Source organism: Gracilinanus agilis, chromosome 5, assembly GCF_016433145.1.
Source record: "Gracilinanus agilis isolate LMUSP501 chromosome 5, AgileGrace, whole genome shotgun sequence".
NCBI lineage: Eukaryota > Metazoa > Chordata > Mammalia > Didelphimorphia > Didelphidae > Gracilinanus > Gracilinanus agilis.
Window position 1 is genome coordinate 180,368,087 of NC_058134.1, and position 26,992 is coordinate 180,395,078.

Genomic DNA, 26,992 nt, shown 5'->3' on the forward strand with positions numbered 1-26,992 from the left:
TTGTATTTACTTTTTATTTGTATAAATTTGTAGATCTGTATGTGTTGTTTTCTCTGAATATGAGTTTCCTAAGAAAAGGGACTGTTTGATATTTAATCTGTGCTCCCCAGTGCTAGGCACAGTACCTGATACATAGTAGACTCATAAAAATGTTCTCTCTCCATAATAATGAAAATTACTTTCTTTAAAATAGTTTTCTTTGCTTTTTTCTCTTTATTTTTCTTGAAATCCTGAATTTATGTTTGTGGTTCCTTTTTTCAAGTTCATCAACTATAAGCCTTCAGCTGGCTCTCCCTTTCTAAGCATCAAATCTAGCCTCTTTGCTAGTTACTTGACCTTTTACATCAAAATACCACCTCTTAGGCAGTAAAAAAATTGACCTGTTATATATGATACACATTGCATATGTGATGCAATGTCTTTACCTTAATTTTTTTCTAAACTTGGTAACCAATAAAATGAGAATGTCTACAAATGTTGTAGAATAGAAGAAGCGGAAGACTATACATAAAATTCAATTTTTATTATGTGGGGCAGCTAGTTGATGCCATGGATAAAGTACTAACTCATCTTCCTGACTTCAAATCTGGCCTCAGACATTTCCTAGCTGTGCAACCCTGGGCAAGTCATTTAATCCTGTTTGCCTCAGTTTCCTTATCTGTAAAAATGAGCTGGAGAAAGAAATGGCAAACCACTTAAGTATGTTTGCCAAGAAAACGTCAAATGTGGTCTTGAAGAGTTAGACACAACTCAATAATGATTTTGCTTTTCAAGAACATAATAAATCCAATGTATAACTTTTACATCCTCCCTAATTGTATGCTTTTCCTTCTGGTACTCCTTTTGTTTCCCTCTTATGGTGGGAGGAGGTGGAGAGGGGAGAAGGAGAATGTAGCATCCTTTCTCCCACTTCCTCCCCAATAATGCATTGTTTTCTAGAAATAACTTATTTGTTCATAAATTATGCTATACTTCAGTGACACTGTGGTAAGGTGTTTGAAGAATGCTCAGTTTTCTCCAATCAATTTTGATATCAAGCTCATAGTCATAAATTTCTTCACATTTATATATCAACACATATTTACTGAGCATCTGCTTGACACATCATTCCTTTCCCTTTTGGTATATGTTTTTGGAGGGGTTTTTTGTTGTTGTTATTGGGGAGGTTTCTGCCAACCTACCCCTAATAACCTGATCCAAAAAGTGAGTTATGTGTATATATATATATATATATACATATATATATATATATGAATGTGTGACTATGTTAAGGATATATATATATATCCTTAACATAGTCACATATTCTTTTATACATGTAATTTTCATTCTTCAACAGTCTAATCTAGGCCAATGAAGTTCCATATCCTAAAAAGAAAATTTTCCTCACATTTCCCTCATGCTACTACTCTTTTACTGTGATCATGAACCAAGACCTTCAATGCTTTTTAAAAGTTTCTTGGATCATCAGTATTAATATAGTTGGGTTCTTTTTTTCTTTTCTTTGACAAAATAATTTCCTGTAAGCATAGATGTAACCATGCTCAGGAATTTTCAGTGGCTCCCTATTGCCTCTCTCATAAATTACAAGCTATTAAGCCTGACATTTAAAGCCCTCCATAATCTGATTCCAACCTGCCTTTCTGGTATTATTTCTTATTTCCCTATTTCTCTGTCTTATAAAAAAACTAGAATACTAGCTCTTCCTGGAACTTGGCATTCCATCTCCTGATTCTGTGTTTGAAGGCTGCCTCAATTCTCTTAAAATCCTTAGCTTCTTGGCTGTACTTCTTGCTAAGCTTTCCCTAATCTCCCTAATGGTTAGTGCTCTCTTTCTTCCCCAGATTGCCTCCTACTACCATTAGACTGTGAGCAACTTGAGAAAAGTTTGCCTCTCTTTATTCCCAGCCTGGTGCCTGGTATACAGAAGACACTTAATAAATGTTTATTGTCTACTTCTTTATCTTTGCACGTGTTGTATCCCAAAACAGAATGCCATCTATAGAAAGATACAAATGGTTCTATTTGTTGCCTATGTCTAATATAATTTACACATAGTAGTTGCCTAATGAATATCTATTGAATTTTTTAATTATTTTTCCCTTTGTTTTATTTTAGGGTTCTAAATTCTCTCCCTCTTATTTACACCCTTCCCCTCCCCTTCGGGAAGGCAAGCAATTTATCAATTATACATGTGAAGTCATGCAAACAGATTTCGGCATTAGACATTAAATATTTATTGAACTGACTTTTAATGATTTCCTGAATTTCCTCTAGAAATACTACTATGGCTATATACCATTCTTTATGGCCATTTTTTTTTAATCATTTCCTGGACTAATCTAGCTTAAAATGTTCCCTACTAGATTACCTGGTCTTTTGTTTCAAGGAGAGTCTTCCAATCCTTTGACAAAATTACTTTCCTTTGCCCATTTAATGCCTTTTCTGTCCAGATTGACCAACCACGATGAAGGAAATTGAATACTTCTACTCCCAAAGCCAGGATTCATCTGTCATTTTGTCCCATCTTTTGCTCCAAAAGAATCAAAACTCAAGCCTGTGCCCTTATTCCTTTTACCTGTTCCCTTGTAGTCCTTCCATTGTGACCAGGATCTGACCTGTTAGTACTCATCAAATAAAAAAAAAATTTTAAAGGAAAGAAAGGCCGAGTGAGGCCAAAGGAGACCACTGTGAACTTCTCTTAAAAACCTGGTATCCTCCTTCCTTTTGGATTTCGACCTCCTAAAAGCAGCCACAGATTTCGGGTTATTCTGAGTGTCATTGGTGAGAGAGAAGCATTTCAGGCCATTGCTACTAACAGTGATAATAATGAATAAAAAGAACATGGGGAATTGAGAAGTCTTCTCTAAAGAACCAAGTCTGTCACTAAAATAACCCGCTTTTACTTTTAAATGCTTAGCCCAGGCTCCCCATCTGACTGATCTTTCTTTCCTTCTCTCAACCAGTTAGAGCTGAAACCTCAAGGCCGAATGCTAATGAATGCAAGATACTTTCTGGAAACGAGTGGCAAGTGACATTTTTTTCTTACTATTTGGGGTTGAGAAGAGCATCGCTTTTCACATGTGCCCTTTTAAATTTCCATAATGGGGGAAAAGGATGGGGGTAGAAATGGAAAGACTGAAACATTCCATGTGGTTGACATCTCCAGGGGTTTTCATAGCTTGAATAGATGGATTCACTCTGTGAGCCACATATATATATTACATACATATATATATGTATATATATACATATACATATACATGTATAATAGACTATATATAATGTTATCATTTCTTTAGTTTTGTGACTCTAGGTGAACAATCCTTTTCAATTCACTTTTTTGGAATAGTTTGGAATCTAATTCTGATTCAGAATGGCTCAATTTATATTTTATTTTACTTTATCATTATTTTCTCTTTCTTTTATCAGTAGTGTGGATTTATATATATGTGTACATGAACAAGTAGGACGTCAGGTAGTAATATTATATCAATAAGAACAACAATAATAATAGCTGTCTGCAACTAGCACCTACTAAGGGGCCAGGTGCTATGCTAAGCATTTTACAATTATTTCATTTGATCCTCACAATTTGGGAGGTGCTTTTATTGTCATTCCTATTTTACAGATGAAGAAACTGAGGCAAATAAGTCTCTGAGGCTGGATTTGAACTTGGGTCCTCTAGGTCTAGCAGGCTAACCACTCCAGACCCAGCGCTCTATTCATTGGGTCCCCTTTGCTACATTTTTCCAACCACAATCATTCAAAAACAGCCTGAAGAACATAGACGGGTTGGGATTTGCTCCAGTGACAAGGTGTACTGATGTGACTAAAATCACACATCCTAGAAATGTTCAAGTTTGTGTTTATAGGAAGTGTATGTGTATATACTTATATTTATATTTCATATATATAAATAACATCTGAGTTTATTTTTAAGAAGTACAGGAAGAATTTGAGCAATGTTAATAATTGGGAATATTATGGTTCCATGGAAGAATTCTGGATTCAGAGGCAAAGGACCTGGGTTTAATTCATGGCTCTCAGCTCCTACCTGGGTGCCTTGGGCAGGTGACTATGTGTGTTAGTTTCCTCATCTGTCAAATGAGGGGCCTGGACTAGATGTCTTCTAAATCTCTATTTAATGTGTAATAGAAACTGCTCTGGGGGGGCAGCTAGGTGGCTCAGTGGTTTGAGAGCCAGACCTAAAGACAGGAGATTCAGGGTTCAAATCTGGTCTCAGATACATACTAATAGGGTAACCCTGAGAAAGTCACTTAACCTCCAATTGCCTAGCCCTTACCACTCTTCTGCCTTGGAACCAATACCCATTATTATTTCTAAGCTGGAAGGCAAGAGGTTTTTTTTGTTTGTTTTTAAGTACTCTGAACCAGTAAAAAGCCCTACTCTACCACAAATGAGCTGTGTAGCCTTGAAATCATTCTTATTCCTAGGTTCCCCAGCCATACAATAAAGGTCTTACATTAGACCAGTTCTCAAGCTGAAATTCCTGAGCCATTTTTATTGAATAGATTCAGGAGGTCCTTACATTAAGATGGTGAAAAGAGTCATATCTTTGTTTTCTCTAATCCCTTGTTTCCTTTGTTTTCCTCTCCATCTTATTTTATACATTTAAAAATATCATTCTGAGGAGGGGTTCATAGGCTTCAGCAGACCATGAAAGAGGAGCATGACCCCAAAAAAAGGGTAAACCCCAGAATTATGTCATTTTAAGTTTTTTTTTCCATCACTATAATTTTGTGTCTGCCACCATATCAATAATATTCATTTCCTAGTTTAAAAGAATTTTTAAGGTGTAAAATGTTGTCATGAGTTTAAATTACTTGTATAAGAAGAGGCTTGTATCATGAAAGCTACATATGCATTGTACATAGCACTTTGCTTCTTCTGTGGCATGTGGTTATTTCCTTCCAAAGGCATATTTATGCTGACTATCTAGATAATTCAACTCATAATATTTTAAAATCCCTAATTGTTCTTCCTAAAGAAAAAAGAAATTGGAATCTGGGCAGATTTCAAATATTCTAGATTCTGATTTAATTCATCCAGCTAGGATAGAGCACAGAGCCTAGAATCAGAAATATCCAAGTTCAAATCCAGTTTCACACACTTACTAGCTATGTGGCCCTGGGTAAGTCACTTAACCTCTTCAGCTTTGGTTTCTTTGTCAGAAAAATGGAGATAATAATTGCACCTTCTTTGTAGGGTTGTTGTAATGATCAAATAAGATAAGAGCCTGGCATATAATAATTGCCATATAATTATTATTGTTGTTGGATAAATCAATATAATTATGAAATAATAAATGCTTTTCCACTCTCTTAATTTTTTAAACATCATTTTATTTTTAATATATTTTTCCATGGTTACATGATTCATGTTCTCTCCTTCCCCCTTCCCAGAGCTGGCAAGCAATTCCACTGAATTATACATGTATTTTCACTCAATAACTATTTCCATATTATTTATTTTTGTAATAGAGTAATCTTTTAAAACCAAAACCCCATTCAAATCCAGCCTCAGACACTTCCTAGCTGTGTGATCCTGAGCAAGTCACTTAACCGCCAATGCCTGACCCTTACCACCCTTCTGCCTTAGAATCGACACACAGTATTCATTCCAAGACAGAAGCTAAGGGCTTTAAAATAAAATAAAACCAAAACCCCAAATCCTAAACCCATATAAACAAGTGATCAATCATGTTTTTCTTCTGCTTTTCTACTCCCACAGTTCTTTCAATGTGGATAGCATTCCTTCTCATAGGTCCCTCACCATCCTTTTAATATTAACACAAATAACAGGAAATTCTAATATTTTTCATGTACTTTGATATCTATATTGATTCGGGAACTCAGAAGAAAAAAAACAACCTATGAATACTTCCATCACTAAAAAGGAGCTTCAACGACTGGCTTAACATAATAATGTACACATCTATAGTTTTAAAAGACTTTAACAAATATGGGGGAAACTACCCTGTTCTCGCCACTTCTTTCAAAATGCAACATTATGTAACTTGAAAAGTCATTTAAACCCAAGTTATTTTAGGAAAGAGTTTAGATGTTTTAAGCAACAACTTCATGGATAACATTCCTACTGCTACTGTGAGACTTGAATTTATCATTTGAATGGAGGAAAAAATGCAGGTGAAAAGATCAAAAAATGACGCTTTCCCTTAATTGTGTCATCCAATAATCTTTACAAAGGAAATCTTTTTTTTTAATTTTTTTATTTAGATATAGAGAACCAATATCGTATGATTGGCAGAGTGCTAGACTCCAAATCAGAGACACAAATTCAAATCTTGCCTTTCACAACTACATGACTAAGAGGAAAACACTTAATGTATCTGAATTTCAAACAACTAACTCTCTTGGGGAAGAGAGTTTTCAGATAGATAAAATAAACAAGTCACTGATCTATTGATGCTAATGCAGGATCAGCATCCTCAAGGCCATATTCAGTGACTTTTCACCCATATTTTCAACACACACATACCATGTGATGCTAAAAATGGAGAGTGGAGGGGGCTTGGTATGAAGTATTTAGGACTGTGCTAGGCAATGGAGAAGTTACAAACAAGTTTTTCCCATAGCACCTTCCTCCTGCCTTTGAAATATAATCATTTCCTGAGACTAGATCCCAAGTTCTGGCCTTATTTTTTCTCTACTGCCTCTCCCCTGGCAATCTCATCTACTCCTACAGTTTTGACTGCTCCTTTCATAAGTATGACTTAAAAATCTTTATATCTAGCTCAGATCACTCTCTCAAGATCCATACCTAAATTTCCATCTGCCTCTAAACCTAAATGTTTCATCTGTATCTCCAAACAACCACGCTGAGTTTACCTAATTTATCAATTCTCTCTACCTTCTTTATTCATATTCATAAAATCATCTTTCTCCCAAACATCACGCTCTTACCTTTGCAATGGTTTTTTGATTCATTCTTCTGCATCAATCTTCATCTGTTGATGTGGGATTTCAGTGGTCTGGGGTGCCAAATGCTCCCAGTTCCACATCTACAGTACCTCTCAAATCCATTCCCTCCTGACCACCCTCCCCTCCTTAGTACCCTGTTTCAGGTCTTTATTACCTTCCCCCTACACTGATTCATGAGCCTTCTGACAAGTCGCCTTACCTTCACTATAGCCTTCATAATAAGATCAGATTCTTTTCCCAATGCGTAAGCTGTCATTCTACTGCTTAAAACCCTTTCTGATGATTCTTAAGTATGGATCCCTTAGCCTGGCAGCACTGAAGAGCCTCCCAAACCTAGCTTCTCAGCCTCAGTGCATGCGATTTACTTGAACTCTTTTCTTGTAACTATTATTGTCTTACTCTACTATCCTAGTTATATGACATGTCTATGTCACCTCCCCTACTAAAATACTGGAGGTAAGAATATTGCCTTCTTATCTTAAGTGCTAAGGGAGAAGCAAATATTTCAAGTAAATGAATGGATGGAAAAGCATGTATTAAACACATGAATGGAGAACTGTGCTAACCACTGGGAATACAAATAGAAAAAGCAATACAGTCCCTGCTCTCAGGGTGCTATTTCCTTAGATAAGATTGTTCTTAAAAACCCATTTGGGGTTTTCTTGGCAAAGATACTAGAATGGTTTGTTATTTCCTTCTCTAGCTCATTTTACAGATGAGGCAACTGAGGCAACCATAGCGAAGTGACTTGCATCGAGTCACATAGCTGGCCACACAGCTGTTAAGTGTCTGAAACTGGTTTTGAACTCATGACGATGACTCCCTAATTTCAAACCCAGTGCTCTATCCTCTGCATCACTTAGGTAGGGAATCAAATTAATGTTTGCTATGTTGAAGTGTAAGAGCTGGTCCCTGCCTTCAAGTAGCTTACACTCTTATTAAGGGGATAAAAATAGCATAATTGAAACAAATAATTATCAAACAACTCTAATATCCACTACAACTCTAGAGAGAACTTCGAGAAGAAAGAGAGCATTGTGGGCTAGAGATGTAGACATAGGAAATGCTACCTCAAATGGGTTTTAAAGTGTTTTTAGGCAAAGGGGATAAAGGTTGTGGATCTGCAGTATAAAATGAGAATGTTAACCCTCTGGACCTTCTTGGGGAGCAAAAAGAAAGAAAATTTGACTGGCATAGTGAGGACAGGTTTGAGTGAACTTTGAAAGCCAGGCAGAGGATTTTGCACTTGATTCAGAAAGCAATGGGAAACCATTAAGGAGTTTTGAGCAGAGGTGTGATGTAATTAAACTGTGTTTTAGAAAGTTGTCTGTCATCACTGTCTAAGGTAGAGAGTGGAAGTATTAGAGATAGGGAGATCAGCTACAAGCCCCTTAAAATCATGTAGGAGTGAAGTGATGAGGACCAGGACTTCTGTGGTGGCAACAGAAATGAAAATCTGAAAAAAATGTTGGAAGAAAAGAACAATGTGACTTGCTGACAGGTTAGCCATGGGCAATAAAGGAGGAGGGAGAGTCAAAGAGGACTTCAAGGTTTCTAACTTGAGATAATAGAAATATCCCTGACAGAAGCTGAGTAGCTAGAAAGAGAAGCCAGTTTCAGGAAAAGATAAATCTCGTTTTTGAAACGTTGAACTTGGAATGAAATGACAACACATAGCCACAAAGAGAATAATAGCTCTTTCTTTGGAGGGCTTGACCTTTCCCCTTCTCACTTCAGGGAAGCTAGGTGGTATAGTGGATAGAGTAAGAAGCCCAGAAGTCAGGAAGATGTTCTTGAGTTCAAATCTGACCTCAGATACTTATTAGTTGTGTGACCCTGCACAAGTCACTTACTGCTGTTTGCCTCAGTTTCCTTGTCTATAAAATGAACATGAGAAGGAAATGGCAAGCCACTCTAGTATCTTTGCCAAGAAAACCCCAAATGGGGTCACAAAGAGTCAGACAGAACTGAACAACAATCATCTTGAAGAAAATGAAGTCTCTCTCAGCTTTTCTCTTTTTCCCTAATCATTCTTGACCATTGATCTGCTGCCCAAACTCTTCTACTTCTAAGTCTGCATCTTCTCCTATCACTCTCTCCACATCTTCACTGCCAGTGACTTCCACCCACTGTGAAGATGGGATTAACTCTACCTTTGCCTACTTTTAAATTTAATCAACAAAAGCAAATACACCCCCTATTTAACCCTAAAGTAGGGGAAGTCCACAAACTACTTACTAAAGGAGTTTGTACCTCCAGAAACAACTGACTGCCCCCTGAGCAGTCCTAAGCAAATTTAAAAGCTACAATTGGTCCCTTAAAGTGGAGGAAGGAACAGAAAGTGATGCAAAGAAGGGTCTTTAAAAGTGGCCAAAGCTTCCTGTCATGAGGTCTTCAAGCTCTTTCAAGGCTCTGGAGGCTGGTGGAGGACCTTCCTCAGCATGGATCTGGGACTCCAGCATTTAGTAAGACTGCTCTTGGATCTTCCCCTTTTGACTCCTTTTCTGGATTCTGGAGAGATTCGTTTCTTGGAGGAGGCCTTGTAGTTATTCACCACCAGGCCCTCTGGCTAAATGGCCCTCCAGCTGAAGGTCCTCTGGTAGAGGGTTAATAAACCCTGTCTGTGATTTGAGCCAGGTTGGAGCAAATATCTAGTGTGATAAGCTAGACTTCTTACTCAACCCTCTTTCATATTTCTCTACTTTACTCTTTCCCTCTATTTTGTAAATAAAGCTGCTAAATAAAAAGTCATTTTGACTTGAGATATAATATCAATGACCACATTCTCTTATATTTTGTCAAACCATTCATTTTAACCCCTACACCACTATGACAGATATGGAAACTTTTCTACTCTTGTCTCATGCTGTCATCCTTGCTTATCAACATTAGCATCTGTATGAATGATCCATTTGGCATCTTGACCTGACAGTTCCTTATCCTTCGAGACCCCAGTAACCTTCATCTCTATGTTTTGCCCAGGGTCACAGCTAGGAATTGTCTGAAGCCAAATTCGAACCCACAACTTCTTATCTCTGGACTGGCTCTTTATCCACTGAGCCACCTAACTGCCTCCCAGATTTTGTTTTTATTACTATTAACTTCTATTCCTTTCCTGACTCAGATGACCTTTTTTTTTTATGACTTTTTTCTAACCTTTGTTTCCATCATTCTCACTAGCTCCTCTCTATTGTCTTCTCAAGTCTTTAGTTTTTCCTTTTCCACTGGCTCTTCTCTTTGTTGTTGGCATTGTTGAGGTTTTTTGTTTTTTTTTTTTCAGTTGTATCTTCATAACCCCATGCGGAATTTTTTGGCAAAGATACTGGAGTAGTTTGCTATTTCCATCTCCAGCTCATTTCACAGATGAGGAAACTGAGGCAAACAGGGTTAATTGACTTGCCCAGGGTCACACAGCTAGTAAGTGTCTAAAGCTAGATTTGAACTCAGAAAGATGAGATTTCCTAACTCCAGGCCAACACTCTATCCACTATGCCACTAGCTGCCCTCCTTCTCTTTATAGATATATAAATATGCTTAAGTATCCTTTATCCTAGGGGGAAAATATTTATTTTGAATCTCTACATTTGTATTTAACACTCTATATCTCCTGTCAAATTCTCCAAAATATATCCTATGCTTTTACCACCATTCACTTTTTTAATACTCAGTTATCAAGCTTCTACATCTACTATTTTATTTTGACTCATTTCTCCAAAACCACCAATGATCTTCTAATATCTATATCCACTTGTCTTTTCTGTCCTCAACTTCCTTCACTTCTATACCTTTTTCTTTAAATCCTCTCTTAATCTTGGCTTCTATGACATAATACTCAAGTTATCATCTTACTTTTGTTTCTTCTCTCTCCTCGATTAGCTCCACTTCCTGCCCCCATTCCCTAAATGGAAGCAAATCCCAATTCTATATCTTCTTACCTACTGCCTATATTGTTAGTTATCTTTAGAGATACACTTCATCTTTTTAATGAGATGGCAAGATCCTTATGGGCAGGAACCTTCCTTGTATCTTCCACCAGAGCAACCACAGTGCTTTGCATCTACGTGGTAGACAGTCAGTAATTATCAGTTGACTACCTGGTTCACTAAAGCACAGGCTATTGAGATTCATTTTGTAGTTATCCATGTCAAAGTTGAAGCTGTGGCTGAAGTTCATGAGCATCATCATAACTAATGGATAGAATTCTGAAAAATACAGGAAAGTTGCCATTTAGTATTAGCCATATCAGGAAAGAAGAAGGATGTAAAGAAAAAGGAAAACATTTTGAGGACATATAAGAACTATTTAACAATAGTAGCAAATGATTTTTTAAAGAAGTATAGTCAGGATGCTTACTTAGAGTGAGTTATTTCGAGTCACACTTCTGAGGTCACATCTATATCAATTCTATTTATTTCTATCCAAAAAGAAGAGTGGACCTAAATCTTAGATCTCTCTATTTTTCACCAGCCCAACACAAACTATAACTGTGGCAGCATAATTATACCACAATTAAGCAAATGCCCCAGTGACATTTAACTTGACCCCACACCCACAAATTCTAGTTCATTTCCAGCCCCAACCCAAGTATGAATGTCCAAGTTCTTGCTAGACTCAGGGGATTTGTTCCGGTTGGAGATTATGTTCAGTCAGTCAGCATTTACTAAGCAGCTACTCTATATTAGGCACTGTGCTAAGCCCTGGGGATACAAAGAAAGACAAAAGACAACCCCTGCCTTCAAGAAACTCACAATCAATGGGGGAGACAACATGCAAACAACTTTGTGCAAACAAGCTATGTACAGAATAGAGAAATAATCAACAGAAGGAAGGCACTAGAATGAAGAAGGTTGGAAGATTTCCTCACCTCATAATACATACACATATACATGTTCCCACCACCATCACTCTCTCCCTTTTCTATATTAAAACCACAAGGGCAGCTGGGTAGCTCAGTGGATTGAGAGCCAGGCCTAGAGACGGGAGGTCCTAGGTTCAAGTCCGGCCTCAGACACTTCCCAGCTGTGTGACCCTGGGCAAGTCACTTGACCCCCATTGCCCACCCTTATCACTCTTCCACCTAGGAGCCAATACACAGAAGTTAAGGGTTTAAAAAAAGAAACAAACAAACAAAAAAAAAAAAAAACCACAAGCTTTACCTGAGAAACCAGAGCAGTCCAGGGCAGATATGGACATTTATGTCTGCCCTGGAATAACTAAACTTTCCACATAGGAAACTTCTAAGGTCCATGGATAGCACTGTTTTCTGGGACATTTGCCAGAGAGCATAAAAGACTGATCAAACAAAACTTATTCTTAACTCTAGTGGAAGCAACTTAATGCAAATATTTATTTACCAAATTGGTGAAAAGCTATCAGGCCACTTACATTTAGTCTCTTTTGTGGGCCCCTCATCTGTGACAATGACAGATTTGGATCAGAATATTTCCAACATCCCTTCCAGTTCTATAAATATTGATGATTTATAACCATCTAAATGAGTTATTATCTTATTCTTGCTACTTGTCATTCCTTATCAGCAATTCCTCGAAATCACATTATGCTATTTATCTATCACAGCCTTACTTATTTAATAATTGCTCACACTTCTATACCTCTTTAGGATTCACAAAGCTAATCATTTTCTCCACTGAATTCCTAAGAGGTGGGGAGTGCAAATATTACTGTTCTCATTTTACACTTGTGGAAACTGAGACTAGGGAACAAATGTGACTGATTTTATTTTATTATTTTATCATCACCCAGCCAGTGAGTGTCAGAGCTGGATTTTATGAATTCTAAGTCCCAGGATTTTCTCCACTGCACAACAATGGTCTTAGTTTCGGATTTAATTTTTTAATAATACATTTTTATGTGTATGTACATGTGTGATTATTTGTCATTAAACCTTTTTTACTAGAACTGATAAGTTAAAAAAATTACTTTTATGATGTCTTAAGTATTTGAGTGTCTTAGTTTAATACTATTGTCCCTAAATTGTTCTAAACCTAGGAAAATGTTATTCCTCTGTTGCTGGTCATGACGTTTTTCTCTAGAATTGGTAACTGAACATTATCTGTGACTTCCTGTCCCCACTGGCTGAATCATCCTAGGCAGTAAAGAAAAAGGGCTAACAAATGCTATGGAAAATTTGGGCTTTAGGGGGAAAAAATAATCTCTAAAAAATGGTCAGTTCACCACTGAAGTCTAGGTCTTGGTTCTGAGTTCTAGCCAAGAAAATCTGTATCATAAGATAATGGAAAAGGGATGAATCACTAGCAGAGTTTGTGATTGAAAAATCATCATTTGGGACAATCAGTGCTTACCCTAATCTGCCCGTGTTCCAAAAGATACTTCCCCTCCCGGTTTTGATGTGTTTTGTTCCATCACATCATTGAACCTTCCTTTTTTATCTTTTTTTTCTTTCTGCAGATCCTAAAGTCCCGAGTAAATTTGATACAGAAGGATTCTTTACGTTGCATCATCGCCGAGGAGCTATAAAGCAAGCCAAAGTCCACCATGTCAAGTGTCATGAGTTCACTGCCACCTTTTTTCCCCAACCCACTTTCTGTTCCGTTTGCCATGAGTTTGTCTGGTAAAACAACTTTGATGTTTCACATTCAACCTCCAATTTAGGCATCTTATTACATTATTTTAACTACATCTCTTTCATTTGTATCTTAGGAGATTTCCAACTGCTTCCAGTGAAGCAGAATGGAATATAGAAAACATAATCAAGCCTATTTGGTGATATTGCTTTGCAAAAGACTTAGGCTAGGTTTAACTTAGAAAAAATGTTTATGAGTTTTAAGGATTATTAAAGATGTGGAGGTATGTGGAAAGGGGTAGGTATCTCAGTTACAAGTATATTTTTCATTGAAAATCTAAGATTTAATGAAGCAGACATTTGTATTATCAGCTTTTCCCCACTGAAATTAATAGATAAAAATGTTTGAAAGGCTCAAGTACCCTTACAACTCTCAAACAGATATTGGTTTGCACCTTGTTGACCTAATAAGAAAAATTATGGCAGAAAAGAAACTAGAAATAACTCCTATATCTTTGAGTCTCTGTACCATTATGTGTAAAATAATATGTTCTTCTCCTTTGTGGCACAAAGGTCACTAATGATATACCAATGCAAAGAACTAAGTTAATAGGTACAACCCAAAGGTTGAATGGGCTCAGGAAAGCAATAGCCATTGGTCAGTTTCCATCTAATCCCAAGAATCATAGATTTAGAAATGGATAGGACCTCATTTTTATATTTGGGTAAACTGAGGCCAACAGAGATTAACTGATTTACTCAAGACCACCTGGGCACAGTAAAAGCCAGGGCAAACATTTGAATTTGGGTCAGACTTCTGATTCATAAGCCAGTGCTATTTGTGCTACTACATAATGCTTTCTGCAATTAATGAATATCTCAAACCTCCCAAATCATTTTTGGAAGTGGGGAAGGGAAGGTATTTCATCAATATAGAAAGCTTCAAATCAAGAAATTCCCTCTACTGATATACATCAAAAATTCATCTGAAACTAAGATCTTTGGGAGTTTCCTGGAACTCTGAAAGATGAAGTGACATCTTCATCACAAAGCTAGCTTAAGTCAGAAGCAGGATTTGAAATCAAGTCTTTTTTGACTCTCAGTCAAAAATCTTCTATATTCTATATTCTTCTATATTCTGGTATTCTATCTTCTATATTCTGATCCTTGATCTGTTCCCTTGATGATACTCTCCCTTCCCTTTTAAGAACAGACATTTCCAGGGTACTAAATCAATCTAGGTACCTTTGAAGGTGCTACTCATGAAGTAAATATAACTCATTTCATAGATACCCTCTCAGATTTATTGAAGTATCTTTGGTAACATAGCATATTTGCCTGGAAGTTGCCGATTTGGCATGGTAGTCTGGTGGCACGATGATGGAGTGTTGGGCTTGGGTCAGGAAGAATTCATCTTTGTTAGTTCAAATCCAGCCTTAGACACAATACTTAACTCGCTGTGTGACTCTGGACCAGTCAGTTCCCCCTGTTTGCCTCTGTTTCCTCCCACGTACAATGAGGCAGAGGAAAATGGCAAACCCTTCCAGTATCTCTTCCCCCAACCCGGGTCCCAAAGAGTCAGATACAACTGAAGACAACTCAACAACCATCTGGAAATATTCCTCAGATCTCTTTCTGTTTTCTTGCTTCTAATTCATTGAGACCTTTCAATTTCTACATAGTTGTACTGGACAATAAATAGAGCAAAATACACTCCCTACAACCACGAAATTCTTCACTTATTTAATCCCTCAAATGTAAACTAAACCCCTTCCCTGAATGCCACATCATGGTTGCTCACCAATCAAGTCATATACCTGATAAAAAGCAATCTGCATTTAGGAAACAATTTGAAAAGAAGTTTACTAGAAACAAACCAAAAGAGGAGGGGGGTGGAAACATGAACTGATACAGCTGTGAAATAGATAAATCAGCTTTGGCACTGGTGGTTTCCTTGGCATCCATTATAAAGCATTTTGTGTTTTATTGCAGGGGCCTTAACAAGCAAGGGTACCAGTGCCGACGTAAGTAAGGAAGTTTTACGTCTTAACTCTCCTCTCTCTTTTGGGTTTGTGTCTGACCTCTTGATGCTTACTTATAAAGTCATGTTTTCCTCTCCTCAGAATGTAATGCAGCAATTCACAAGAAATGCATCGATAAAGTTATAGCCAAGTGTACAGGATCAGCCGTGAACAGCAGAGAGACAATGGTGTGTATTTTGATTGCTAGCCACTGTGGGTTGGTGACTAATTAAGGGATTTAGAGTCAGAAGCCCCAAGCTGGGATCCCAACTCTGCCCCTTGTTCATTGTGAGATCCTGGGCGACGTGGTTAAATTTAAACCTCAGTTTTCTTCCACTAAAGGTGAAGCTAGTAAAACTTGTTATTAAAAAGATCAAGGGATAATAATAATAAATCAATAGCATTTAGTCCATCTATCAATTGGTAAATGTTTCTTAAGGACCTACTTACTATGTGCCTGGTCCTAGTGATGCAAAAAGACATGAAAGGAAGCCCTCAAGGAAGGGAGATGATTGAGCAAACAAGTATATGCAAAGCAAGCCAATATTCCAGATAAAGAGGAAATTATGAATAAAAGGAAGGCAGTCGAATTTAAAAGGATTGGGGAAGACTTTTTGTACAAGATGGGATTTTGAGGGGATTTAAAGGAAGTTGAGGAGGGAGAGCATTCCAGACGTGGAGGACATCCAGAGAAAATGCCCAGATTTGTTCATGGAACCCCCAAGAGAACACTTTCGCTGGCTCTATGTCAGAGAATAAGGTGTGAGAAGACTGAAAAGATTAGGAGCGGGTTATGAAGAGTTTTGAATTTTGTATCTGATCCTAGAGACAATAGAGAGACCCTGGAGTTTATTGAGTGAGGGAGTGACAAAATCTCACCTGAGTTTTAGGAAAATCACTTTAGCGGCTAAATAAAAAATGGATTGGAGTAGGAAAAGAATCAGCCAGACAGACCCATTAGCAGGCCTGAGATCAAGATGATGAATCTTCCTGAGTTTGAATCTGGTTTCAGACCCTTGTTAAAAAAAACCCTGGGCAAGTCATTTAGTGCTATTTGCCTCAGTTTCTTCATCTGTAAAATGAGCTGGAGAAGGAAATGACAAGCCACTCTAAAACCTCTGCCAAGAAAAATAAAATAAGGTTCCAATGATTTGGGCATGACTGGAAAAAAAAAACAACAACATAAGAGTGTAAGATGGTGCTCTATTCTTCTCCTAATAAACCATTAGTAGTATTTCACTCCTCTCTGTGCCCCCAAAAAGACACTTCTGTGGTTAATTTCAGGACCTCTTTGAGGCCCCATTTCTGGAACCAGTCAGTCCACAAATATTTATTAAGTGCCTACAATAAACTAGGCATAGTGGTAAGTGCTAGGAATACAAAGAAAGGTTAACAATGGCTCTTGTTCTCAAGGAGCTCACAATCTAATGGGGGAAGAAGACATGGAAATAACTACCAACAATTTAGGTAACAAACAGGAAACGAGTAATGGAGGGAAGTCACTAGAATTAAGATGGATCAAAGGAAGATTTCCTGTAGAAGCTGGGATTTTAATGGAACTTCAAGGAAGCCAGGAGGCACAGATGAAGAGGAAGAGTAATCTAGACCCCAGGAAAGAAAGACTTATAGAGGCAACCAACACCTATACAATGAAAACCATAGTGAGAATTGCAGACCCTAGTTAGAAATGAGTAGAAGGCATTTAGTTATCAGTATTCTACACAGCTCTTGTCCCTCCTTTTTGAACAACAAACCTTATCTCTGCTAGGGACTTAATATGCAACTTTCTCCACATCATGTACCACCCATTTGTTTTTTTGGTTAACCATTTAACAAAGAGGTTTGACAGGATCCACCATTCATAGAAGGTCACTGGAAAATAGTGAGAAAACTGCTATGCTCTTAGCAAATACAACATGATGCAAATACTAAGTGGAAATCTAGTCATTCTTTGCTACTTTGCTACTTTGTACTTTGCTAGCCCTCTGAAAAGTTGGGCATTTCAGTGACCCCAATGTGTTTGCTTCATTCTAGTTCCACAAGGAGAGATTTAAAATTGATATGCCCCATAGATTTAAAGTCTACAATTACAAGAGCCCAACTTTCTGTGAGCACTGTGGAACCCTACTCTGGGGACTGGCAAAACAAGGGTTAAAGTGTGATGGTGAGTATTACCCCAAATAAAGGGATATATATCTATGGAACACAGAGGGAGCAGGGAAGGGAAATTCATTTCAGGAGAGGAAGGGTTGGGAGGAGCACAGCTTATGGGATGAGAAATAGAAGAAGGGGGAACGAAAACCAAGAAACCAAATACTTATAATGCTTTGTACCTGAACATAGATATCTTCCAGGGCAGTAACTGCCTTTGGTGTTCTCTGTTCACCTCAGACCCCATCCCCAACCCCTCTTGTATTGGGATAGTACAAGAAGCAAAAAAAACTCAATAATCAGTGAATATCCAATTGCTCCCTGCTATCCTCAAGCTTTGGGAAGAGATGGAAGACATCTTTCATTCATCCCTGACTCTTTCTACTTCTTTCATCCCCCCATATCCAGTCATTAGCCAAATTTCTTTCCTTCATAACATCTCTAGAAGGTATGAGCTAAGGGCCTAGCTGCTGATATGGATAAGAAGTACAGAATATATTTCCTTTGGAGTAAATGGAATGTTACCAACATTCATTTATTTCTATTTCACTATGAGAAAAAAAGAAATATATATATCTTAAAGTCTCTTTAATCAAAATACTCACAAAAGAGCAGAACTAGTGAGTCTTAGGAGCATCTTTCTTCCTTTACAAAATCAGAGAACTCCACAATAAATACGTATCATTTGCCAGACTTCTAACCTAAGTCTTCCTCCCCATCTCAAGATCCATTCTGCTCTAGGTCTTGGAGAGCAAGCACCCTCCTCTAAGAGCTCAGAACTTCCAGAAGAATTCCTTCATATTGTTTCACAGATCACATCACCAACTTCTGTTCTTTTTTGACAACATTCTTTCTTTTCAGTTCCATTTTCTTTCCTCCCTGCCCCCCACCTTCCTCCCCTTCTCCACCACCCCTCTTTCAAACTATTTCCTCCCCTTTAATTTCCCCTCCCCCTTTCCCCCTTTTCTTTCCCTCTCCCCCACCTTTTCCTTTTACTCCTGGAATCCTTTCCTACTATAGTCTTATTTCTCTCCTCCCCCACAATATATTCAGTTTGCTTCACCTCCCTATGCCCTTATACGATTCACCAGTTATACTAAATCCTCTTCGTGTCATCTTTTTCTCCCTTTTTTCTCTGCTTCCTTTTCTTCCTGTCTTAACCTATAATCACCCCCATATTTTCATATACTGCCTCTATTTCTACCTATTCTGCTCTTCCTTTTTATCTACATTTTCCATGAAAATAATCCCAAAGAGGGATTTTATACGCAAGCACAAACCCAGACACCATCTGCTGGGTTAGTAGCAAAGCCCCAAGACGTCATTATGGTGGATATGATTGCCTTTATAACAGTATTCTAGCCAGATGCAGGCGTGGATCTGTCCACTGCTATAAAGAGTGTGGAGAAATGTTCATCAGTGGCCCTGATCCCTGCTGACTCTCCTGCTGTGGTCATTGGGCCACAGAGCATAGGCTAGAGAGTTTAGATGGCGCCACACAAGCCATAACCTTCATAGACGACTCAAGCGTAAGTCTTGCTGACTGCAGAATCCAAGAGGGGTAAACCACTATCAACAGCAGTTTCTTCATTTTGTGAAAGATGATTTTACAAAGATATTTGATTTCATTTTCTTGATTGTGTACTGCCTAAGAAAAGAATAGACAAAGTTTTTCTTTGTTTTGGTTTGGGTTTTTTTGTTTTGTTTTGTTAAAACATATTGAGCTGGTAAAAATATAATATAGGGGAGAGGCATTGCTTGGCTTTATGCAAACACATACATATGTATTTATAGTGTGCATTTGAATGGGATACATGACAAATGCACAATTTTCCAAATGCTCTCTTAGACAAGACATTGAAAAACTTGAAGCCCACAGAAGGGCAGATCCAATTCCATTACATACAAGCCCCATAGGGGTTGTTTATATTTTTTGTCATTGTTTAATTATGATTTTGTTGTATTAAATATTACTTAAAATGAATAGGTTTTCCATCGAGAAAGTGAAATTTTGAAAGACTTAAAATTCTGATCAATGCAGGGGTTAACCCTAATAGAGGATCAAAGATGAGGAATGTTGCCCCTTCCTCCTAACAGAGAAGAAATGAGCTAAATGTGCAGAATGAGACACATTTGGGGGCAGAGTCGATATGAGAACTTGTTTTGCTTGATCAGTTGCAAGGGTTTTCTCTTTTTTCTCTCTGGTGAGGGGATGGAAAATGGTAGGAAGAAAAAAAATAAATTCTTGATAACTGAAAAAGATTAGTTTAACATTTTTTTAATGAGTAGTTTATCATGTGGTCCTTGGAAAGCTCTTTTGTTATATAAAGAATTTTTCTTATTGTAGTAATGAGGTATCTTTATAAAAAAGAGAGAGAATTTTATCTATGAGACTATGTAGGGTTAATTTTGCCACTCTATTCTTCTAATAAAAGTAGACACCCTTGTTCAAGAAGAACCACTCGAGCCTTAAAGATGAGGTTTCAGAGTAGGACATACAGTGCATAAATAACATCAATCTCAGACTTCAGAAAAGAATTAGAAATCACACAGAATTATAAAAACTCAATCAAGAAAAGATCTTAGAAATCATTTGTCAAACCTCCTTCATTTTAGGGGTGAGGAAAATGAGGTCTTCAGAGGAAAAATGGCTTGCCTAAGTTTATGCAAAAGTACACCTAACAATGGCAGAAGCTCAGGTTCCTAATTTCTAGGTTATTGATCTCTGATTTTTCTGTAGCTCCTTAAAATTTGCAAAGGACTTTACATACATTATCTCATTTGAGCCTCATAACAGTCTTGTGAAGTAGGTATTTCTAGTCTTACTACACATATTTTAGAGATGAGGAAACTAAGATTCCTGGAGGTTAAGTGACTTAGTCATTGTCATATAGCTATTAAGCCTCAGCTAGGTGATGCAATGCATAGAGGGCCAGGCCTGAATTTAGGATGACCCAAGTTCAATTCCTCAGACAATAATTAGCTGTGTGACCCTAGGCAATTCAATTAACCTTACTTGCCTTGGTTTCCTCATCTGTAAAATGAGCCAGAGGAGGAAATGGTAAACCATTCCAGTATCTTTGCCAAGAAAACCCCAAATGGGGTCATTAAAGAGTCAGGCATGGCTGAAACAAATGAACAACATCAAATCTCAGAAAGGAGAAGTCACCCCTGGTGTACTTGATCTCTAGTCCTCTACACTATCCCCTATGCCAAGTTGAAGAATAAAGCAATATCTCCATGCCTTTTGTTGTCAAGTACAACAATTTGAAATTCTTTTAGGGTTTCCTTCCATGACCTAAAAATCTAGAAGTGAATTGTGCCAACTCTTAACTATTGTTGATCAATCATTATGGACTGAACCAGACTTTCACAACTGGTGACAAGAATGGAGTCCATTCTTGAGTCCTGAATTTAGTGTCATAGGACTTAGGTTCAAATCCTGGTACTACCACATAATAATTGTTTGACTTTGGACAAGATGCTTCATCTCTCTGCACCACAGTCTCTCCCTCTGTAAAATGATGGAGTTCTAGATCTCTAAGGTTCTTTTCAGCTCTAAATCTTTAATCAAATCAATTCAACATATACTTATTATGCACTTACTATGTGCTGGGCACTATTCTAAAGTGATGGTAATTCAAATAAAAGCAGAAATAAAGAATCTCTGCCCTCAAGGAACTTATGTCTAATGAAGGAAGACAGCATATAAAAGGAAGCTGAAAAGGGAGTGGAGAAAAGTTAAAAACATCTGGCACAGAGAGGAAGTCTAGGAAAGTCAGGAGTGCAGCCCAGAGGGAAATGAAGACATGACTGTCCTAGGTGTCCTCCTAGAAATGGAGCTTGGGAGAAATCCATTCCACAGGGCAGGAGAGTACTTTGAGTATGTAAATTCCATGGGTTAAATGAGATTCCAAGATGAAGAGGTTTCTTGAGCATTTGCAGAGAAAGTCTGGTAGAGTCAGGAGTGGAGCCTGGAGTGGAATGAGATGAAGCTAACCCAAGTGACCTTCTCAAAATGGAAGCTCCAGAAAGAACCAGTCAATAGTAACAATATCACTGCTGAACCAAACAATCCTTTATCTTTTTATTATTTGTGTGTGTGTGTTTTAGATGAGGGATTAGGTTTTTGGGAACTACAGGAGTATCTATATGTATTTTTAGGAGAATATGTATTATGATAAGAATTGGTATACATGATTGTTCATCTAAAGAAATAATATACATCTCAAAAAGTCTTTACCACTAGACAAGGAGAGCTTATTTTGGGGGGGAAAAATTGACAAACCCTTGGTTAATTTGATCAAAAAGAAAGAAGAAAACCAAATTACCACTATCAGAAATTAAAAGGGCAAATTCACAGTCATGAGGAAGAAATTAAAACAGTTCTTAAGAGTTGTTTTTCCAAATTATTTACTAACAAATCTAGTGATCTAAGTGAAATTGATGAATATTTAAAATATAAATTGTGTGGATTAACAGAAGAGGTAACAGAATACTTAACTGCAGTTTAGAAAAAAAAAGAAACTGAGCATAATTCAGTTATAATCATTAATGATTAAGTTTTTACCACCAACTAAAGCATGGTTAATATTGAAAATAGTTGTGAATACTCTTTTAAAGGGGACAAAACATTAGAACTCTATCATGCTAGTGTGTGAAAAAAAATTGGGGGGGCTTTTAACAGTATATTTTGTATTTGGGGGATATTAAATAACTTATACTGATATTTTACTTGATAATTTCTCAACAGAGACTTAAGGGGCTCCAAATATGCCTATAGATTTATATTTCCTTTATTCATTTCTGTGCCTTTCAGGGCAATGAAATAATTCCAAAGATGTCTCATTCCTTTATGACTTTATCCTTATAAATTATCCAGTACCAATCTAATTGGGGAAAGGAATTTTTTTTTTCAAAAAACTATGCTAAAAAGATTAAAGGCAACTAGTTGGCACAGTAGATAGTGCCAGGCCTCCCAGACATTAGCTGTGTGACCCTGGGCAAAGACACTTAACTCTGTTTGTCTCAGTCTTCTCATCTGCAAACTGAGCTAGAGAAGGCAATGGTAAACAACCCCAGTATCCTTGACAATAAAACTCCAAATGAGATTACAATCAGACACCAGTGAAAAATGATTGAACAACACAGAGGGTTAAAATTGGTTTATTCAGCATTCATTTTACCTAAATAGGCTAAAAGATTTTTAGCTTTAGAACTAGAAAGGACCTCATGGATCATCTAGTCAAATCCTCTTATTTTAAATAAGAGGAAACTAATAGAATAGGAGATTGAGAGTTACAAAGGGAGAACCAGAGCCAAGATTCAAACCCTGATCTCAACTCCAGTTTCAGAACTTTTAAGAGGCAGAATTTGAACCTCTGTCCTTTGACTTCAAAATTTAGCACCCCATAAAGCAAAACTCTTTCCATAGTTCAAAGTCTTCTAAAAAAAAAAAAGAAAGAAAGAAAAAGGTGTGGTCTGGTTAATTTTATGTAATTAGGTGCAAAGTTGACTAAAAGTGTTTTTTTTTTTTTAGCTTTTATGCAGTATGTTTACAAGGAAAGTTCAGAGACTATAAAAAATATTAGCATTTGCCATGTCATTGGGAACACTGATCACATTTCAATCTTTAACAAATTTCACCATATATGTAATCATATAAACCAAAATCACTGAATCTTACACCATTTGCTTTGTGTAAATTATTTTATAATCACATGCTGACACTTTAAAGGTTTCTTTTAAGGAAAAATAAAAAGGACCCAATAATTTTTAAATCAAGTGTTTCACATCTTCTGATTTTATAGCCTCAAAAAGTATTATTAATATTCCTTAGACTTCATATAGATATGAAACATGTCAAGTTCCTAAATAATAAAAGAGGTAAACATGACATTTATAATGCTTAAATCTTTCCAATACACACCATTTGTATTAGTAACTGCAACATGTTCAACATTCAGCATTTCACATAACTAGCTATAAAGAATTTTTTTTTTAAAGGGAGAGAGGGAAGATTACAGGATGGACAGGGAGTTGCCAACATTGTCATTTTTCCTTTGAAATTCAAAACCATCTTCACTGAATCAAAACTATCTGGAATAGTGCTACAAGGACTATTCCTATGCAGCCAAAACTGGATATACTAACTACTGCCAGTATTTAAAAGGTTTTTGTGTTTGTTATTTGTTTCTGAGCCTAATCAGATAAAAACAACCACAATTTAACCACCTCAACTCCATTTTGGATGTGAGTCCTTCCAAATTGATGGATGGAGAGATTAAAAATATATATAATTCACATGCTAGAAATATATTAGCTAGTATTTTAGGGGAGTATTGCCCCTCTCACCAATCTCTTTCTTCCTTTCAGCATGTGGCATGAACGTTCACCACCGATGCCAAACAAAAGTGGCCAACCTTTGTGGGGTAAACCAGAAACTCATGGCAGAAGCCCTGGCAATGATCGAAAGCACCCAACAGGTAAGGGAAGGCTCTTTACAGCCAATGAATCCACTCTAGAAATCAAACTGGAGAAGTCCTTGATGAATACCTACCTGCCTTGTGCCCACCATCATGCTAAGTACCCTTGGGTCACAGAAAAGAAGTACAGAATTCTCTTCCAAAGATCCCTGTAGTCTCCTTTGGGAGGCCTATCTCAAAGAGAAAAAAAAAAAAAAGCACTTGAGTATATTTTTTTCAGGACTTAAAAATTTGCGATTGCATTTGGGTGGGCAATTGTTTTACCAAAATGGATCTTCACCTCTGTGTCCTGTTATCAGTCATTTAATTAGATGCATCTGTAGTGTGGGTCAGGAGTCAGAACAAAACATTTATTGCCCTCAAGGAGTAGATGCTCCATTGGAAAGGGGAATAAAATACCCCAGCAAAAATGGAGAGAGCCCAGTTGGGAAAGGGCTTTGGGAGGAGGTAGCATTTGAACTGAGCTTTAAAAGGTGCTATTAGTTTGAAGAGGCAGAGGTAAGGAAAAAAGAATATGCCAAGCATGGGCAGTGGTCTAGGGAAAGGCACAGAGATGGGAAATATGATATCATGAAGATAATCTCCGTGACTTTCTCTGGCCAAAAAAAGGCACGTGTTGGTGAGGCTCTCTGAACTTGAGATTGTTTTGGGACAACAGACACGGTCTAAGTATATACTCGGAAGTCTTTCAACTTGGCCTTGGTCCTGACATGGCTTTTACTTTGCTGCTGTTATCATTAAGAACTCAGGATGCTTGTTATGATAAACTGAGTAAAACTTTATTGGAGGAAATTGCATAATATTTGTTAGTTTAATACACACCCAGATACCATATATCTGAAGTAGGTCGTGTTTTGTAATAGGGTTTTTGTTTATTTTTCCATTCAATAGGCACCTTTTCTCCCTTTAAATGGTCCTAGAATCTCTGTTTCACTTCCAAGCAATTTGAAACACTTCAGATTTTGCTGTTCTATACCCTTGGTGTTCTCAGAATGACCACATAACAGGCACTGAAATTGTCTGGAGGCTCTTTTCTTTCAAGCCCTTTGGTGACAACTTCAGCTCATGAATTGTCACAGGATGGAGCCCATCCATTAGTGGTGTTTGCTGTCTTTTCAGCAGTACTCTAAAGCTTCCTGACTTGAGAAAAGCCACTTACTTAGGGACTCGGTTCACATCTAGGGACATCCCAGAACTGTAGGTGTTGGTCCGGGCCTCACTGCTCTTTACTTTCTGGGCCTTTGTGGAATTTTGCTATCTTCCTCCTCTATGTGCTACAGTCCTTCCTCACAGGCTGTGTTCTCCAGTGTGATGTTTTCTTATTTTCAGTGATTAATGACATATCAAATCGCATATAATTCAAAAAAGCATCTTTGGTCTTTTACATTTTTTTATTTTCTTTTCTCTCATTTATTGTAGGATTTATGTGAAAGGGCCATTTAATTAGTAGAAAAGTTTGAGGAAAACAAATATCTTCAACTTGTGAATTAAGCATAGGAGTAGATTTCCCCAAGCCTTAGGATTTGACAAGAAGTGTTGGGAGAGATAATAATGGCTTCTCCGTGTATTTTTGGAAACGATACTAGGAAAGTTGCCTTTTTAGACGTTATTCCTTATCTTCTCAATAAAAGGAAAGATACAACTTCTAGGCAAGATTTCCAGTTTACTAATCAATCTAGGGGGTCCCAAATATGGGAACGGGCTATGGAACCATGGCTAGTGCTTAATTGCTGAATTGACCCAGTTTAATGGAAGAGAGAATGACTTCTTCTTTATTTGTAACTCAGGCTCGATGTTTACGTGACACAGAACAGATCTTCAGAGAAGGTCCGGTTGAAATTGGCCTTCCTATCCATTTCAAGCAAGGAGCAACAATTCCATATTTACCAATGACTACAACTGGGAAAAAAGGTAGCTTTAATGGCAGATGATGATGGATGATGATGACAATGATACTCACTAGCATTTACAAAGCACTTTAAGGCTTGCAAAGAACTTGACACATATTATCTCATTTGATGTAAGAGAGGTTACTATTATTATTCCCATATTCCACTGACTTGCCCAGGATCACACAACCAGTAAGTATCTGAGACAGGACTTGAACTCAAGTGTTCTTGACTCCAACCCCAGTAGACTACTCATGACATCATCTAACTGCTCTCAGTCTGATGAAGGTTAATGATTAGCACTGGCCTCATGCCTTTAAAGTTCTAGGGCCATCTTCTAGTCACTCTATTCTTTATGCAATGCAGAATATTATCATGGAAGGATCACCAAACTAGGAGGCAAAAGGTGAGATTCTTGTCCTGGATCTTTTCCTTACTCGTAAGATCAATGACTAAGACCAGTTTCTTCATCTGTAAAATAGAATCATTATCGCTCCTAGCAGTGTCCTGAAGATCCCTTCTTATAAGATGCAATGGAAATCATCATAAAAATGTAAAGTATTGCTTAACCTCAGATGAATTACTTAACATCCTTGGACCCCAGTTTCCTCTTTTATAAAATGATGGGTTTGGAAAAAATGATATATCAACTCAAAACCACCAAAAGTATCATGCCATCTTTTGTGGCTCCTACTATAATTAGAGTAGACACAGACGATTGGAAAGGAATGAAAGAAGAGCCCTCCTTCCCATCACTGAGAAGAGCAAGGGGCTTCCCTGGTAGCAATGGGCTGGAAGTAGACAAGATGCAAAATTTTGCTTAGCAGTGGTTTATTGGGAACAGCCAGAAAAAGAGCTCTGAAATCTTCTAAAAACCAACTGGGGAGAACTGAGTTCCTCCTCAGTTCTCCCCAGTTGGTTTATACATATATATATA

General features: G+C 37.4%; 1 protein-coding gene across 2 annotated transcripts in view; it reads left to right on the forward strand.

The window, feature by feature from the left end:
• The window catches only part of PRKCQ (protein kinase C theta), a 135,279-nt gene that overhangs the window by 11,546 nt on the left and 96,741 nt on the right, over positions 1 to 26,992 (forward strand). For both annotated transcript variants that reach the window (XM_044678354.1, XM_044678355.1), the window contains exons 3-9: positions 2,967 to 3,027; positions 13,395 to 13,557; positions 15,502 to 15,533; positions 15,633 to 15,718; positions 17,565 to 17,694; positions 24,057 to 24,166; positions 25,954 to 26,077. In XM_044678354.1, the coding sequence (XP_044534289.1) occupies positions 2,967 to 3,027; positions 13,395 to 13,557; positions 15,502 to 15,533; positions 15,633 to 15,718; positions 17,565 to 17,694; positions 24,057 to 24,166; positions 25,954 to 26,077 (706 nt within the window). The remainder of the gene's footprint in view (positions 1 to 2,966; positions 3,028 to 13,394; positions 13,558 to 15,501; positions 15,534 to 15,632; positions 15,719 to 17,564; positions 17,695 to 24,056; positions 24,167 to 25,953; positions 26,078 to 26,992) is intronic.